At 38.8% G+C, this 18,869-nt stretch overlaps 1 protein-coding gene across 2 annotated transcripts in view; it reads right to left on the minus strand.

Annotated features, from left to right (window-relative positions):
* The window catches only part of Map3k7 (mitogen-activated protein kinase kinase kinase 7), a 65,842-nt gene that overhangs the window by 38,988 nt on the left and 7,985 nt on the right, over positions 1–18,869 (minus strand). For both annotated transcript variants that reach the window (XM_031366466.1, XM_031366467.1), the window contains exons 2-11: positions 15,899–16,009; positions 13,504–13,569; positions 12,443–12,488; positions 10,974–11,112; positions 9,227–9,351; positions 6,164–6,292; positions 3,790–3,920; positions 2,470–2,551; positions 674–804; positions 6–135 (exon numbers count right to left, since the gene is read on the minus strand). In XM_031366466.1, coding sequence (XP_031222326.1) covers positions 6–135; positions 674–804; positions 2,470–2,551; positions 3,790–3,920; positions 6,164–6,292; positions 9,227–9,351; positions 10,974–11,112; positions 12,443–12,488; positions 13,504–13,569; positions 15,899–16,009 — 1,090 coding nt within the window. The remainder of the gene's footprint in view (positions 1–5; positions 136–673; positions 805–2,469; positions 2,552–3,789; positions 3,921–6,163; positions 6,293–9,226; positions 9,352–10,973; positions 11,113–12,442; positions 12,489–13,503; positions 13,570–15,898; positions 16,010–18,869) is intronic.

Below are 18,869 nucleotides of genomic sequence, written 5' to 3' on the forward strand. Positions count from 1 at the left end.
TTTACCTGCAGTCGCCACAATCCTGGCTTCTATTTCAGACATGTCAGCACTCATCCTCTTGCCCTCAGAAGTTGGGGGCAAGCTCTCCACACTGCTCCCACGAGAGGCTCCCAAACTCAGGCGTCCAGAGTCACTCTGTTAGGATTATAGGTCAATCTCAATTACTAAGGATCTTTTCATGTAGAGATACTGGGCAGCCCAGGATGAAGACGGGAAGTGGTTTTTTATGATGATGGTACTGTTCTGAAACAGGGACTCTTACACTGGAGGGAGCTAACAAAGGACAGCAGGCTCAGATATATGCTGCTTAGAGCAATCAATTCTAACCAACAACAGCCATATCACAACCAACTTGAGCAGGATGAAATGACAGCCTTGTGAGAACTCCTTAAATGGTCCATAGAACCAAAATGTATTTCACACTGTTTGTAGGACCCTTAGCTAGGGATGGATCACAGGGAGGACAACAGCAACAGACAAGAAAAAGGAAAACAACTTGTTTGGTAAGAAATGACAGCAAAAGCTCATGTCTCTTATCATAAGCTTGTTTGCCTGGTACAGAAAGAACACTCAGGATTGTTACATATCAGAAGATGGCAAATAATCTATACCTTTAGTATAAAGTTGTGACCACTAGTAAAGAAAGCATGCAATTTTACTTTTAATGACAAACCTGTTGCTTTGCCTGGTTTTTCAACAGTTTTGACTCCAAGCGTTTAATAGTGTCGTTTGTGGCAGGAACCTGTTCCATATTTGTGTCACTTTTATTACTGGTATTTGTAGAAGCAATGTCCATGAATGAGCCTAGAAAAGCAGACATGTTTATGACTACAGGTTGAGAATAATATGAATGCCTTATTCAATAACTGACAACACACACGTAAAAATGACTTCCACACCAGTGAAAACACCCTGAACAAACCCATTTTAAATCATAGTTACAGACAGCACAATAAAGAATCAACCAGCCTTCTACTTAGCCATAAATAAAAATAACCTAAGGGTTTAACCCTGAAGTAGAACTGAGGGTTACTAGCTGAGATGGCAAGACTGGATGGTGAGTGAGTTGAAGGAAGTGGCTGAACTCAGTTTAGAAAGCACTGTGTCAGTCCCTATCAGACAGCAGGTTCTGGATCTCTGAGGAGGGAACTCAGGTATAAGATAAAAACAGATGCTCTTTCTCTTCCAGTCCCAGGCACTCAGGAGCTGTGGGTTACTGTGCAGACATACCCAAGTCCAAGAACCACACCACACACAAGAAACCCAGTTACAAAGATACAAATCTCTTAAGGAGTTGATCCCAAGATCCTTGGAACATGCACTTTGCCAAGAAGCACAACAACAAGGTCTGAGGAAGATGCAAACACTGCAAACAAAATGAGTGCATGAGTAGAGGCCATCAAAGTCTTGTGAAGCCTAAAGTGGTTAAGCCCAGTGTGCCAAAGGGTCTAACCACAACTTTAGCTGTCTTACTTTCACTGCTCACCTCAAGCTTGAGAACTGGATTTGAAACCACAGGCTCTACTAACCCAAGCCCAAGGTTTAAACTAAGACAGAGACTGCAGCTTCAGCTAAGGCCCAGGCTTCAGCTCCAGCTCAGTCTCCCAAAGGTGCCGAGACCCCTGTGAGGGCCCCATAGAAAAGGCTTCTATCTGTCAATGTGAAGCCAGATGGAGTGCTGGGACACACCTAACTACATACTATTTGCAGATGACAAATGAAGTTGAGATCAGATCTGTTTAAAAAGATAGAGAAGAAAAAAAACAAAGCCCTGGTATTTGAAGAGGTAACTAAGGACATGGAGATTAATGGCTATGCAAAGAAGCCAATGGCTGAACCCTTGGCACTCCAGTACTTACAGCTAAGGAACAACAAGAAAAAACAAAAATAAGAACAAACCAAGAACAAGCAAGGGGTAGTCTCCAAAAATACACCAGCTTCTTGCATACGTCTCTTTAGAAAAAAACCAAGCCAAACCAAACCAAACACCAAAAAGCAGAATAGAGCTAGTAAGAAATCCAATGTTCACAATAATCTGCAGTAGTGTGGGCCAGCAGCATCCACAGAGAAACAGTTGGGTGTGGCGGCGGTATAGATCTGTAGTCAGAGAACTCATGAGGTTTCTGAGGCAGGACTATGAATTTGAAGCTATCCTGAATCATACAGTGAGTTCTGGGCTAGCCTGGATACAAAGTGAGATCTTATCACAAAAAGATGAAGTTAAAACACCATGTAAGAATAACATTCACAGTAATAAAATAATCAATCCTTTAGACTTAACTAAGCAGTTAATATCAGTCACAGAAGCTTAACCTCTCAGGACCTTCATAGAGAGCGAGGCCCCTGGAAACTTAAACTGCAGTGACTCCTGAGAATGAGGAACTAAAATGCAAACACGGACACCATTCCTTCTTCATGACAAACATCAAGGGATGGAATCCTGAGGCTGCTGTGACTCCGTCTGCTTACCTGTGCTGGTGGCTGAGTTGCTCTGCCCTTCATCAGAGTACTGACAAGGATACTGTAATGGCTCATCGGCTCCTGGGAAGTACTGTATAAAAGCAAGTCACAATTTAAAATGCCTTTAGTACAGAGTAGAACCTGTTACAGGTATGAGTTCAAGAGCTCTGCATCACTGCTGTAGTTTAGGGTGCACCTGAGGTGGACACAGCTTAGCTTCCCCTCAGGCATGTACTGAATGTGGACTGGCTTCTGTTTTCTGATCAGATGAAGATGACGATATGTGACACACAATCAATGAGACAATGCCATGTGCCCACACAAGCACTGAGATGACAGGAAAGAGATGCTCTCTAGGGGAATAGCAGGGTCACTGTTCATAGTGCACCAGACTTAGAAAAGTGACATGTACTGTAAAATTCTTGCAAAGACTATCAGTCTGACAACTGGGAATGAACACTTCGGAGTCAGCTTTAGAGTTAAGATTTTAAACATTAAGAATATACTTATGGAAGCCCTCTTATGAACTAGGGACATAATGCTAAAATATTTACTGAACAATGAAGTAAAATTTAGGGGAAGATTTTTTTTTTTTCAAATTAGACATGATGGAACAGTTATAATTTTACTTATGCAGCATAAAATTTAGGTGTACAAACTTAAGTCAAAGCTACCACTTAAATAGCTCCTGTTAGAAAAAACAGTCTATTTTCAATAAAAGAAAAAAAATCTAAAATATTTAAAATAATTCTAAACTGTTTAGATTCATAGGGCAGGGAATTTGATTATCTTTCTAAAAGGGTTTTTTTTTTTTTTCCTAAATTAGGATTCTATAAGGCCTAGAAAAAAAGTGTAGTTTTTATTGGCATCTGAAAACACACAACAAAAAATCCAAACAGTAAAAATAACACTACTCAAATACATGTCTCTTAAGATACATCCCCAGTACACTGCAGAAATGACTGTATTTTGATGAGAATTTGACAAACAGAGTTTAGTTCAGCATGTTATCAATCACATATATTTGTAGGCACTGCAAAAGCTTTAGCCACCCTCTACCAGCATCTCTCATAGACTCTTGTCTCTGGAACAAAATATTTACCTGTAAACATTAGTATAGAACAGCAAGCCCAGAAACTTAGTCTAAGGTAGGTATTTTTCTACAGTAATGCTTTCTCTAATTATGAGTAATAAATGCCTATTCTAACTTGAGTAACATAGGAAAGTAGAATGCAGAAAACAGTTACCATTCCTTCATTTTAAATGCCCATTAAAAGCTGGCATATACTAAAGCCCCCTACCCAAAGCCCCTCAAAAGAAGGATTATACCCGCATCAAGTGAGTCATTATTTTCACAATTTCCTCCATTGAAGGGCGCTGAGAAGGGTCCTTAGACCAACAGCGGGTCATCAAGCTCTCAATGGGCTTAGGTAAATTTTTGATCAGCGGTGGTCGAGTGCCTGTAATTGAAAATTTGAGAAAGAAAAGAATTAGCTACCCAAAGGGCAGTGCAAGATTTTTAAAGTTTATTTCTAACAATACTGGAATTAGCATCTTTATCTTTAAGTGTACCATTTGCTGTTTGTTGTATGGATGCATCTCTCTCTCTTTGTTGAATCTATTTTTTTTTTTTTTTTCACAAAGGGCAACTACAGGAAAACTTCACTGAAGTGTGTAGCACATGGTGATAACAGTGAGAACTAAGACTGTTTCACTTGGGCTAGTTGCAGACCTTTATCCCAGAACTTAGGAGGCAGAGTCTGGTGAACCCATAGGTCTCCTTCAGCCGGGACTGACAGTGAGACTGTTTAAAAAATTAAACCAAACCAAACTGTCTCAAAAATTCTTTCAACAAGCAGCAAAGGCTAAATGCATTGAGAAAAACAAGCAGCTGACTTGAAGAGAGATGAATTTTAGACTACAAAAATTTCAAATGTGTTTGAAAACAACCCTTCCATTTATACAAAGTGGCCAACCAGTGTCACACTCATTGACTTCCCCAGCTGTGGTGTCACACTGACTTCCCTCAGTTGTGGTGTCACACCCACTGACTCCTCTCAGTTGTGGTGTCACACTCACTGACTCCTCTCAGCTGTGGTGTCACACTCAGACTTCCCTAGCTGTGGTGTCACACTCACCCTCTTCCCTCAATCATGCTGCACCCATTGACTTCTCTCAGCTGTGGTGTCACACTGACTTCCCCTAGCTGTGGTGTCACACTCACTGACTTCCCCCAGCTGTGGTGTCACACTCACTCTCTTCCCTCAATCATGTTGTTGCACTCACTGACTTCCCTCAGCTGTGGTGTCACATTCACTGACTTCCTCAGCTGTGGGGTCACATTCACTGACTTCCTCAGCTGTGCTGTCACACTCACTGACTTCCCCCAGCTGTGGTGTCACACTTAGACTTCCCCAGCTGTGGTGTCACACTCACTGACTTCCCTCAGCTGTGGTGTCACACTCACTGACTTCCCTCAGCTGTGGTGTCACACTCATTGACTTCCCTCAGTTGTGGTGTCACATTCACTGACTTCCTCAGCTGTGGTGTCACACTCACTCTCTTCCCTCACTCATGTTGTTGCACTCACTGACTTTCCTCGGCTGTGGTGTTAAACTCACCAGTTGCAGTTACCACTTTATAGGCTAAAAACTATCAACTGTCTTAAAGTTTTTGAGGCATGTGATGATATTCTTAATAAGCCTCCCCACTCCACAGTAGCTTCAGATACATTACTATCTTTGCAGTTTAGTCACCCAACAAGTTAGTTCTTTTACTCTGTGCTTCACTGACGGTCCTTTACTGAAGACTGATAGAGGAAGCACACTGTCTGGGTTCAAGGCTCCTATAGTTTCTACACCAACACTACAGGATGCAACATTAAAGTTGGCAGAGGAGACTGACAAAGCAGCTAGGATTCCTTGGATGATGGTTTGGTCTGGCCAGTCCACACATGCTCTGAAGAGTTAGTGTTGTTGCTAGTGTACCTGAGGCCTAGCATACAAGCGGGTACTCATTGGCGTGACTGGAGGCATGTGAAGTGACAGTGCTGCTGCAGTTCCTTCCCTGTGAAGAAGACACCCTAACACACTTACAGACAGAAGCCCCGCTGGAAGTGTGTGTGCAGAGACATAAGAACTGAGCCCATGAAGTCAAAGTCACTGTGATGAGAAGTAAAAGCATTCACTTGAGTCAGAAGGACCTGATTTGGGCCAAGCTCCATCACTGTCTACTTGTGATATTAGCATATATAAGTGCTATTGAGACTATATAAATACTACACATGTGAGGCACTGTACACTGTGCCTCTTGGAGCTTCAGTAACAACTCTTACCGGCAGCTTTGCTTTCTCTCTGGATAAGAGACTTGTTTCCTAGGAGAAAAGTTTCCCAACTATAGACAGTTGGGAATCAATATGAGCCATTTTCTTTCTGTACTTTCCCCAGTGTTTCTCTATCCCTGAAAGAGGCTGACGCACTGGCCAAGCACTGCAGGTCTTTCCCTAGTCAGTGCAGCTGGCAGTCTTGGCCCTGTGTAGAGGAACCAGAGACAAAGGTACAGAGAGTGGTAATGGAAGGTGGTCTGATGACAAAAACTCTACATTTCAATGTCAGATATACATGGTCTCTGAGGAAGAGGATGGGAAGAGTTTCCAAAGATGAAATATACAAAATATATTAAAGAAAAATTTCTTTTGACAAACCATTATGAACAGCCCACATGATTCTGAAAGCTGGGCCACCGATCTCATCAAAGGGTTTCCGGCGTGTTATCACTTCCCAAAGGATAATACCCCAGCTGAAGACATCACACTTTTCACTGTAATTGCTACCTACAAAAAAAGCAGGGTAATCTTGAGATCTGTTCCACAAAAATCACAGAATAACCAGTTTTATAAATTTTAGAAGAATGGGAATTTTGGACAAGAGACTCACTCATTCTCTTTCTTTCTCTCTCTCTCCTCTCTCTCTCTCTCACACACACACACACACACACACACACACACACACACACACACACACAGTGAAGCAATTACTTTCTTAAATACTGTCAACAAATATCTTCTGGAGTTGCAGACCTTTGTGAGCCTCCAGGTGGGTGCTGGAGATTGAACCTGGATCCTCTTTAAGAGCAGCAAGTGTTCTTTACCTCTGAGCCACTGCTCTGCTGCTCAATTTCTTTTAAGAGTGCTCATTGGGGGATGGAACTCAGGGACTTTTTCATACAAAGCATATGCTCTATGACTGAACTATATCTTCAGCTCCTGTAATTTGTTACTTTAATACGTTTCCTGGTCTGTGGCAGGCAGTATTCTTTGCTATCAGAGTAAAGTACTGTTTTAATTTAGTGGTTTAATATATAGTTAAAATTCTTAATTTAAAAACTACAAAGAAAACTGAAGTGATTAAAATTATGAGAAACAAATAAAAACTAAGCAGATTATGAACAAAATTGTACTTGTAAGATGAAGAATGCGCCAACATAATATATATGCCCAAAACTACCACCACCAATAAAAAATTCACACCCTAATTATTAAAATGATAGATTCCTAAGCAAAATAGTACACAATTATATAGAACTGCATCACAGAGCAATCTAATTTAGGCTACAGCTGCCTGATAATACCTTTCAGAAATTTAGAAATTTACATAACCTAAGTCTGTTTTTTTTTTGTTGCAATCAAAATAGAAGTGATTAATTACTCTTTATAAGGAACAAACCCCTTTGATTTATTTACTACAACAATACTGCATCACTGCAATGCACAGAAAGTGACACTAAGTCACTTTCTTAATAATAAGACTGAATTATGTGACTGAATTATGAGAAAAGCCACCTACCTGTATTTTCCAGATGAAAGAGGAGACACTATTTAATTTTATGCAAAAGAGCTTCAGTCTAATACTTTGTTTTTGTGTTTTTTCTTTTTTTCTTTTTGCATAGCACTGGCTGTCCTAGAATTTATTATGATGTAGACGAGGCTGGCCTTAAACTCAAAGAAATCAGCCTGTCTCTAGCCCAATACTTTGTAATTAGACCTCAGGGAACAATATTCTTAAAGTCAAGTGATAAGCTGCATAGCATTTCCCTCTTTCTCTGGGATGGCTAAACACAAAATAACAAAAATGTTTAAAATTCACCAACAACCGGATTGGTTATCAGCACTGACTACTCTCCCAGAGGTCCTGAGCTCAATTCCCAACAACTACACAGTGGTTCACAACCATCTTTAATGGGGTCTGATGCCCTCTTCTGGTATGTCCAAAGACAGCTTCAGTGTATTAATATACATTAAAAAAAAAAAAAAAAAAAAAAAAAAAAAAAAAAAAGAAGAAAGAAAAAGAAAAAAGAAAGAAAGAAAATCAAAGCCTGATTTCTGAATGCATTCTGAGTATTATGGCATTCACACAAATGGACATTCACATAAAGCCCATTTCTTTAGCTCAGTGTCTCTTAAAAAAGTTTGACATTTTCATATAGAAACTTAAATCTACAGACTAATCTTACAAATTCTGAGTGAGCTCTGGATCCTATTACAGATGGCTGTGAGCCACCATGTAGTAACAGAAAGTAGCTGTTAGCTTACCCTTCACTGGTGGATCTCAGTGCCTTATCTGTACCCAGTGACATGTTGTTGTTTTAAGGCATGCTGATTTAAGCCTCAGCACTCTTTTAACTGACAGCAAATTGGAGCAAAGGCACAGCTTTCTCCCTGTTTTGGGAGTATCCGGTTTACTAAGAAGTTTCCATAATCTCTGAATCACTGATCCTAGGGGAAGTACAGGGCTGGGTTCCTATGTGCCTTTGTTCATGAACATTTGTCAGCTAATCAGTATCTTCACCTGGTTCTCTGTGTGGTTTGAGGCGTCTTTACTAAACACCTCACTGGTTAACTAGTTCCCCTCACGGCACTCTAAAGCATGTTGAGAGTATAACATGTATTTTCATGCTTCTCACATGTTCAAAGTCTTCTTGTATTAGGCAGTGTACTGGCTAGTTTTGTGTGTCAACTTGACACAGGCTGGAATTATCACAGAAGGGAGCTTCAGTTGGGGAAGTGCCTCAATGAGATCCAGCTGTGGGGCATTTTCTCAATTAGTGATCAAGGGGGTAGGGCCCCTTGTGGGTGGTGCCATCCCTGGGCTGGAAGTCTTGGGCTCTATAAGACAGCAGGCTGAGCAAGCCAGGAGAATCGAGCCAGTAAAGAACATCCCTCCATGGCCTCTGCATCAGCTCCTGCTTCTTGACCTGCCTGAGTTCCAGTCCTGACTTCCTCTGGTGATCAACAACAATGTGGAAGTGTTAAGCTCAATAAACCCTTTCCTCCCCAACTTGCTTCATGGTCATGATGTTTGTGCAGGAATAGAAACCCTGACTAAGGCAAGCAGCAAAACCACCATGACCACCCATAAAAAGGGAAAGTGTGGCTCTGAATAAGTTGTTTACCTTATAAACTGTGTACTGGTGTACATGAGTTCCTTGTTCGTAACAGTTCTGAAAGCATCTGAACCAAAAGTGATCAGGTAGACAGGTTCTCAATTATACAACCTGGGAATACTGAGGATCAGCTATACATGTGTGTGAATCTGCACAGAAGACACCAATTTAAGTTCTGCCATAACATTTGGGATCTTAGGCTATACTCACTGAGACCCTTTTTTGTACTCTTCAGAAGTGACACTATGTGCAATGTTATGAGGGCATCCAGTATTTACAAGCACTAGGGCACATTCCCGACCATACCATGCTTCTGTGATTGTACCTTCAAACACTTCAGGCGCCATCCAAGCAGCACTCCCTTTATTATTGGTCATGTGCGTCTGGATGTCACAAGCTGTACCAAAATCGCAGATTTTTAGAACTGTCCCTCCTGCAACCAGCAGTAAGCTATTATAAAAAGTTCAAAATTCACAGTCAGCATTTGATTTTACAAACAAAAAATAATTATGGAACTGGAAAAAAAAGCAAAGTTAAAAACGCTATTATTAAACTTTTATAAAACATTACTTTGTCACTGTAATAGACTAAAATCTGGAGGAATATCAGCAAAAATTAAAAGGCAAATCAGCAAAAATTAAAAACCTAGAGAACTGGGGGAGACCATCATATTCATATTTTGATGACTTCATTTCTAGTTCCATGACAGTTCCTGACCAAACATCCCTTTGGCTGAGCTCTGTGGTTTCTGCAGTGTAGCACTATGGTGTGCTGAAGTGAGAGTCTGATCATAAACATTTATTACTAAAAGAATAGCACCATTCAATGGTACAAAAAATCTAACTGAAGATAAAGTAAAATACATCAACACAGAAGGAAACCAATAGTACTGGTTTGTTTTTGCAGTATAGGAAACTGAATCATGGGTCTTGTATATGTTAGACAGATGTTCTGAGTTATAGCTGCAGACCAATGCTTCTTATTTTATGTCTTTAGTTTGAAGATATTTCTTAATCTTTAATCTCAAAACTGTTTCTGAATTTAGAATGTATGTGTATGTGGGAGAGGGTATGAATCTCCTACAGTTAAGAAAGTCTAATAAATGCTAGGAATGTTCCAGAACTTCCACTTTCCAGGTGCTATGACTCAAATACAATTACGAAGTAGCAACATTTTACTTTACTTACAAAGTTTTACTTTTGAAAATAAACAAATAGAGATGGGTTATAAAATGTGCATAACCATACCATAGAAACATTCAGAACAAGTAAATAAAAATACATCATTAGATATCTTATTAACCTCTTGTACATAAGGTTCTACTTAAAGTCTAACTAAAGATCTAGGAAATTAAATTCTCTTTTAATTCTATGTAATTACAATAAGCAGATAAGCTCCTGTTCATAATGCTATACTACCAAATACTACTGTCCTATTTCAGCTCTTGTATGTATGCAATTCAACAACAAAATTCCCATCATCTCACTGTTCCTGTTCAGACTCTTGTTATTCAACCTTTTTAAAGGTTCTTTTGAATGTCAGGATTCTCAGATACTATGGAGAAATCTGGGCTGTTTACACCTGTACTCAGACTCAGAAATGCTTTTATTCCCTCTGTAAGAAAAAGCAGCTCACTGGTACATTTCTCCAACATGTCTACCCTATGCAGACCCTGCTCCTGTTAGAAATGCAGCAAGGCCAATGGCACAGTTCTGCTCTGTGTCTACCATGTACAGACCCTGTTCCTGTTAGGCTGTTAGAAATGCAGCAAGAACAGTCGACAGAATCTCTGCTCTCAAAACACTATGCAGGAACAATTTTATATACTACAGGTACAAAATGGGCTACCAGATTCTAATAATTATAATGTAAAGTTGGCATTAATAAAAACATCTCCCATAGACAATAGTCTAAAATAATTAGTTTAGATAAACAGCTAGATGATACACATAAGTAAAAAATAATAATGTAAGCAAGAAGGGGAGCGAAAAGGGAAAGTCAAGAGCAACAGTTCCCTTGAACCAGGGGTGGCATGAGAAGGAGAGAAAGCAGTGTCAGCCACTAGAACTTACTTTGGAGGCTTGAGGTCCCTGTGAATTAGTGCTTTAGGCTGCATGCTGTGCAGATAAGCCACTCCTTGGGAGCACTGTAAACACCAGCTCATGGCATGAGCAGCAGTGTAGGAAGGCAATGGTTCAGCACCATGCAGCACTGCAAAAGAAAGGCACAACCAACTCAAAACAAACAATATACATATACATGCAAGCGCCATCAAAACACCCAAATGAGTATTCTTTCACAAATATTCCAGTCCCACTTTTAAACCTTTTTAAGGTTAAAAAAAAAAAAAACCCCAAACCAAAAAACCATAATATTTAAGAAATTTTAGTAGATAACTCCATACGGTCCTTCAAATAAAGTACATACTATCACACTCTTTAAAACTGATATTACGTTTACACAATCAAATAAATTATAAGCAATCCTGTTTATTATTAGGGTGGAAGAGAACAGTACTGAGATAAGATAGCCATATCAGATGCTTACACCTGCCCTGTCCATTGTAGCTAATAAAGCAGCAGGTCTCTTAAATAAAATGAGAGTACTAAACACAAATCAACAACAAAGAATACACAGCAGTGGGTATAACTAAATGTGTATGTAAAATAATGGTAACTTAAAAGTAAATGCTATTGATTTTATAAAGCTTACAGGGACAACACACACGAACATGAAGTTGGTATTTTTAAGGTGACAGCTTTGTTCCACAAGGGTAATATCAGTAGAAGGTTTTTTGTGTGTTAACACTGGTAGTCTAAATAAAAATGGCCCAACAGACTCATGTGTGGAAATTTGACCTCCACATGCTGGAGCTGTTTGGGAAGGACTGGGTGGTGTGGCCTTGCTAGAGAAAGCATGTCAGTGGAGGTGGGCTTTGAGATTTCAAGACTCAGCCATGCCCGGTGTGCTCTCTGCCTCCTGCTTTTGGATAGAGATGTAAGCTCTCAGTTGCTGCAGCTAACATGCTTGTTGTTACAAAGCCCCACCCTCTGAAACTGCAAGCCTAATTAAACTTCTTATTAAGTTGCCTTGGTCATGGTCACAATAGGAATGTAAGTAAAAATCTAAAATGTTCTGTGAAGTTTGTTTTCGCCATCTATACTTTGAAAAGGAAGCACCATAAAGCATGGTGATATGAAGTATAGCCAAAGATTTCTAAAATGAAGGCTTGAAACTAAAACGACAGAAGGAAAAAAGTCTACTCACATGTATTTAAAAATCTATTTTAAAAAGAACTGTTACTTCACAAACTTTGAACATAATATATTATTAACTCAAAAATTTATATAAATGTCATACATCATTCCTGTCCTAAGTCTTGCTCTAAGTCCTTAGCAGTGAAAACAAAAACAAACAAACAAACAAACCCAAAAACCAAAATGACATTCTCTGAGAACTCTGACTAGGTAATTTAGTTCTTCTTAAAAGCTTTCCAATTGCTTCAATTTCCTAGGTAAAAGCAGGTCTAGCTGATACTCACCATTATACAGTGAACCCCCTTCAGCATATTCCATCACAAGACATACCTAAAGAAAATATATGCCAGAATTTACTAGAGTGGCAACATTGTTGGGCCCTCCCTGCTGATAACTTAGTTCAACTGCCTGATTGTCCTGAAAATTATTCTTTTGGCTTCTACTCTGTGAATGACACTAACAGAAGGATCAGTTATCTGTGATCAAAGAACTTATCTCTAGGTGCCTGCTAAAATTAGCATAATATTACTATATATTATATATGACTAAATTAATATCTATTATAATATATAATAAAACACAATAATATATATTATTTTAATTATATAAAATCATATATAATACAATTATATATGATATATTAAAATGTACATTAATATATAAAATAGAACACAACATTTGGGAGAACAAAATAGAATTATAAGACTTTTTGAGGACCAGAACATTAAGCTGTGTTCTAGGACATCAAGTCTTATAACAAAGTGAGTCATGGGTTTACCTAGGTCCGTGAGGAAGACGGACAGGCAGGGGTATGCACTATTCCATGACAGCACAGGTTTCACTCAGATGGGCTCTAGTATAAGAAGCAGAACCACTGACTGCTTGCAGGTAGGTAGTTACAGGGCAGAAAAGAGGAAAGGGAAAGGACTGAAAAGCTTCCTTGTGTTGGCCCCTCACTGACCACTGTCTGGTTAGCTACGGCAGTCAGAGGAGTGGCAACACACGGACGTCAGGTGATCCGCACTGGCTAGCAATTACGCGGACCATCGGTGGGGAAGGTAAAAATTTAGAAGAACAAATTACATTTTTTCTGGAAATTAAATTAATTTTGATAATTGCTGTTTACTCAAGATGAAGGAACATTACAAATTGGTGTGGCTAAGGCTAACAGGTACCTGAGACAACAATACCAACATACTGTTTTGTTAGAGCTAGAAGCAAACAAAATGCAGGAAATATTTTCAGAAATAAAACTACAATGGAACAGATCAAAACAGCTTCATAAATTATATAAACTGGCACACTAGCCACTGTTTCCTACAGGGAGATGAAGAGGGACACTTACTGGATTCAAGCAGGCTCCATACAACTTTACAATATTAGGATGGTTCACACGTGACAACTGCCGGAGCTGTAACAAATTAGGGATCCTTAAAAAGTGCTAGTTTTTGAGATGCTTATGTTACCATGCTGTTCAAATCTTACTGTCACATAGAACATTTGTTTAAATTGTTCAGTAACTTCTATTACCAGGTAGCAAGCTCTATCTATGGCCACAGGTATTGGCAATCCCCAGGGCCTGTTAGGAATCTCTATCCTACAGTTCAAGTGGGGACACAGACATAATCAAATATTTGAAGACAGAGAGATGAGCAAACACGCACAAAGTGCTGTAATGGAAGTTAAGAACAGGCCAGGACACTAGCTACCCAAAGTCAAGGCACTATCTCAGTTATGGTTCTGACTGGTCACCGCACCGTACAGAAGCTGGGCTACTTTCCTACAGGTGCCAATTTACCTATTCTGTATGTATTCCTGATGTGTTCAGACTCTCAAAGATAGGAACTATTACTTCCACTTTAAATAGGAGACCTTGAAGTTAGGTTCCAGAGAGGATAAAGCAGCTGTTAAAGCCTCTATAGTCAGATTTGAACTTCTGTTTATCTAACATGAAAACATATTCTTTCTGAATAGTTGCCTCTAATTCCATTTTCTGTCTTGTAGTTACTGCAGAAAGCTTGGGGGTGGATGTGGGGGAGAATCATTCAGTTGTAGAACATTTGACTAGTATGCCTTAGGCTCTAGCTTCAATTCATCGTATATCCCAAGTCAATCCTCAGTACAAACAAGTGGAGAGGAGCTTCAGGGGTAGGAGAGACAGACTGACATTCCAATTTCCGGTTTATCCTTCCCTGAGCCAGTAGTTACATTAAGGCTTGTCTTTGACTTCATGTTTCAAATTTCTGCACTGTGTCTTTCAGTCACATGCTACTGGCTCATATAAAACTCACTAAAGTCTCTTAACCTTTTTTATCTTATGCCACCTGACAGTTTTCTTTATAGCTCATATTCATGGATTTTTCATCCTTAATAGAAAATTAGCTGACTCCTTCTTAAAATGTTACTTCATGTAACTTTTTACTATTATGTATTTATTATATAAAAACATTCCATCTTGGTAAAACTCAGCATTAACGTCACATAGTACATTATTCAAGCATGTATTTCCATTTTCTCTGAGTCTCATAAATAGGTAAGGTTTTTGTTGTTGTTTGTAAGGCATACACTTGGAAGGATGAAGAGACTCTGCAATGAGATAATAGTATACCATTTGGAAATTGACAAGCTAGTGATTAGTAATAACTGACCCAGCAGACCTAGAACCAAGCAATGAAAACAAGAGAAGCAACATGATTAACTTCATAAAACTCATTATGTAGAAAAAACTCAAAAGTAATAAAGCTGATTAGTAAAGGGTTTACTAATAGAATTTCCTAGGGAACGGTAATCACACAGAGTAAAATTTAACTAAGGCATTGCTGCCTCCAAAATACCCCAAAGCTAAGTAGTATGTTAACCAGACCAGTAAGGGATAAGCTAAACTAGTCTGCTATCATGTAAATCCTGCGCACTAGGACTCACCAGCCATTCGGCTTATCCCCAAAGAACTTGCTTCTAACTGGCTGCTCCAGGGGCAGTGCAAGGTCACAACTAATGTTAAATCCTAGGTTCCCATAAAGCCCCCAGTTCTCTTCTTGAGAAAAACATAATTCTGCCACATGGGCAAGAAGACCCTAGATAACAACCATCTGAAAAGAAAAACACTGGTTATTGAACTAATTCTGGTCCTATGCAAATCTCTCATCTGTGTAAGTGGCCAGACTTGCAGTCTCTGCTACATTTTTCAAAGTGTAACCTAGGGCCAGGATCTAAGAGAGACTTAAGGACGACAGAATATGTGGATTGCATAAACCTAAAGTATATTTAAGTTAGTAAAATCTTTGATTTGAGGTTGGCCCCTCTTTGGGTGTTAGCTACAGCTGGCCACACTTTTTCAGTAAAAAGCTTTTCCTTATTAATCTAAGTGTGTGGAGTAGTTTCTCACTAGAAAAGTGTATTATTTCTACAACACTTTAAAAGATTCTTAACTTGAGGTAATGGGAGAGAATACCAAATTCAAAATTAAGATATGATACCTTGAAACAGATTTGGAGTCCATGGATGAGTGCACTTGAATTCATGGATCGATTCATGTAAATATACTTTCCCCTAATTACTTTTAACCAGAATTAAAGCAAAAAATGAAAAACATTCCTACGAAGGCAATACTTTAGTTCAGTCAAACTGCTAATGCCCATGTACACAGAAAAATGAAAATTGAGAAACACTGTGTTTTATAATCTTAAGGTCAGAGTATCTCTGGTGAAGAATTACTGGATAGAAATGCCATCGCAGCTTACCTCCACAATGAAAGCCTTCCTCTCAGACTCACTTTCTATCTGTTTAATAGCAACATCTTTTGCTCTCCACTTAGCTTTGCAAACTACTCCAAAAGCTCCTCTTCCGACAACCTGAGTTAACAAACAAACAAACAGACAAACAAAAAACCCAAAAAAGTCAGAAGCAGACCAAGTTCAATATGATATAGGCAGTTTTTAAGTCTCATCAAAGGTTTAGAAACCATCATTATTTGCTAAGAATGAATTTTTTATTAAACTGAGGATAAAATGCAGTTTTAATCTTTGAAATGAACTTCTTAATTCTAAAGCAGAAACACAAAAGATATGTGAAGACATAAGGCAATTTTTAATCACAGTAGAAAATTAAAGGCAAGATGATTGAGAAGTGGTTCAGAAAAATAAAAATGAAAAAGAATATAATATTTTAAGAAATTAAAATCAGCTTTCAAATAAACAATTAAGGGTAGGGAATGGAGGGGAAAGATATATATATGATATATATCTTTATATATGTGATAAAAGGCCCACTATGAAGGACACACAAAATGTGATACTGCCTGTACAATGACCCTCCATACCTTATACTACAATATCCATTTATAAAATGCCCATGAGAAAATCTAGGGACAGCAAGCAGGTCAGTGGTTGCCTTGGGATAAGGATAAAAATGGAATTAATGTAAATGGCATCCTGCCAAAGTGATGATGTGTTTGCAAGCTGACAGTGATGGTTGACAACTGGGTAAATTCACAAAAATCAATAAATCACACTTCAATTCACATGGGTTAAGTTTTATGATAGGTAACTAGCTTATTACTTTTGAAAAGTTATAAAAATACAGACCAACCACATGCCATATTATTGCTAAAACTAATGGCTATCACATGGGCACACTGCTCTGTCAAGTTCCTCTATTTTTAAAAATACTTGGAAAAATCCAAGTATTTTTTAAAAGCAATAAAAAACAAAAGTGAAATTAGTGTGGCATGTGTCAAATCTAAACTATTGGACTGTTCCTGTGAAGGGCACTAGGTAAGCACCTTCAGCTCCAGTCTCCCACTTCTAGGTATCTAAGTGCTATGGCAAGGCCCTTCCTTAAGCGGAAGTTCACCCCCACTCATCACATTTTTATGTACTTTTTACTAGTGGGCATCCCTGCCCACATCCCTCTTTACACAGACTAAAGAGGAGGTGCTGATGTTCTCCTCATGTTACACATAAAGCACGTGGTTTTAAACAAGCAAACTCACTCTCTCAGCCCGACACAGCTAACAAACAGTACAGTACAATTAATGGTAGGCAGCCCAACACTAGAATGAGAGCGGCTCTAACATGTCTGACATACTTCATATACCAGGAATCAGTTATGTGCTCCCTTGGTATGAGTCCACTTAAGACAAACTTACATAAAACTCAACAACAAACTTGGGCATAACTAGTGATCAAATAGTTGTTCTTCAAAATCTACACTGGATCACTTCACAAAGGGAAAAGGGGAATACACTAGGTAGGAGCTATAACCTGCGGTATGGGAACTAGCTAGCCATGGCTCCAAGTCTACTTCCTAAGTTGTATAAAGCAGTATGAATACTTCTCATATTCAATGTTCACCATAAGATAGGCACAGTTTGGTATGTTTTTCACAAATTAGCACAAGTGATCCTTTTCCATTTTAAAGGTAAGCAGTCATAGGGTTGCAATTTACTCACATTACACAGTAAGAAAGTCTTTGGAGGCAGGATCGGAAACCTACAGCTTAGAATTATCAACACATGCTATGGTCTATACTCAGCTTCAAGGTAACAAGGCTGCTTATGGGCAAAGTCCCAACTAAGCCTGGCTCTTTTGGAGACCTTTCCATTTCCTGGTCTTGGCCATTCGGAGTCCATCTTGTTCCTCAAGCCCCAACAAGAAATTACACTGGTGATTTACACCAGCATCCAGTTACTTTAGGAAGACTGAGGGCATGGCTTGAGTTTGAATGATTCTGTCTTTACACTCACGCTTACCCCTTGGTGCCCTGCTCACTCTTAGGTAAATTAACACCTGAGCTTTTTCTTGACAGTAAAGCAGAGATGCTTATATTTTACTTACTGAGTGTCTATAGAGTTGCTAGGTTATTTTCCTTCGTATCTAGAGAGATAAGTGTATCTACAGGGGGTTATAGAATCAGGCCCTTCCATAAACATTATAAATAGTGCTCAGAGTTGGGTTTGAATTAATATAAAGAGCAAAATCACTCATTTTTCCCTCAGGAAATTAGCAGCAAACAGGTCCTACAAGGTTTCAACTTCCTGGTCATAATCAACCTAGATGATACACACAGATCAAGTCTACCTATAGACATTATCACTAACCATGAATGAATGATTATAAAGCAGTCCAATACACTTCAATCATGTGCCCGCAGATTAATCAGTGTGACTAGTACCTAGCGTTCTAAAGAACGTCTGATCCCAGTGTTATCTGTATTTATGGATTCTGTACTTGTCAAAACTGTCGGGCAAGCATGACCATCTGTGATCCACAGGTGCCACCTAGTGATGAAATGATGACTCACTCTTGAATTTTCATTCAAACCAGGGGAACTAAATGTGAGCAAATAAGTACATGATAAACTCTCTTCTGCCTGTGAGAAATCAATTTCACAAAATAATCTGAAATAAAAATGGTCACATTTCCATCTAAGAACGTATGGCCTCAAGAAATCTCCATTCTCATTTGAGTCATAAATTACTTCATGTACACAGTGAAGTTAACAGATCCTAAATCATAACACAGGAAGGCAAGTTGTCAAAGTTGCTGAAATGTCTGATAGAAATAATTGTCATAGTTTTACAGGAGTCAGTTTAAAAGAATGGAGCCAGTGCTTAATGAATTATATTTCTTTAGATCATAAAGACTTCTCTTTTTTCATATGGCATTATTAGGAGTAGAATATTAGCTGTTAGAAGTAAAAAGCAAAAAAAAA

This window comes from Mastomys coucha, unplaced genomic scaffold, assembly GCF_008632895.1.
Source record: "Mastomys coucha isolate ucsf_1 unplaced genomic scaffold, UCSF_Mcou_1 pScaffold14, whole genome shotgun sequence".
Classification (NCBI taxonomy): Eukaryota; Metazoa; Chordata; class Mammalia; order Rodentia; family Muridae; genus Mastomys; species Mastomys coucha.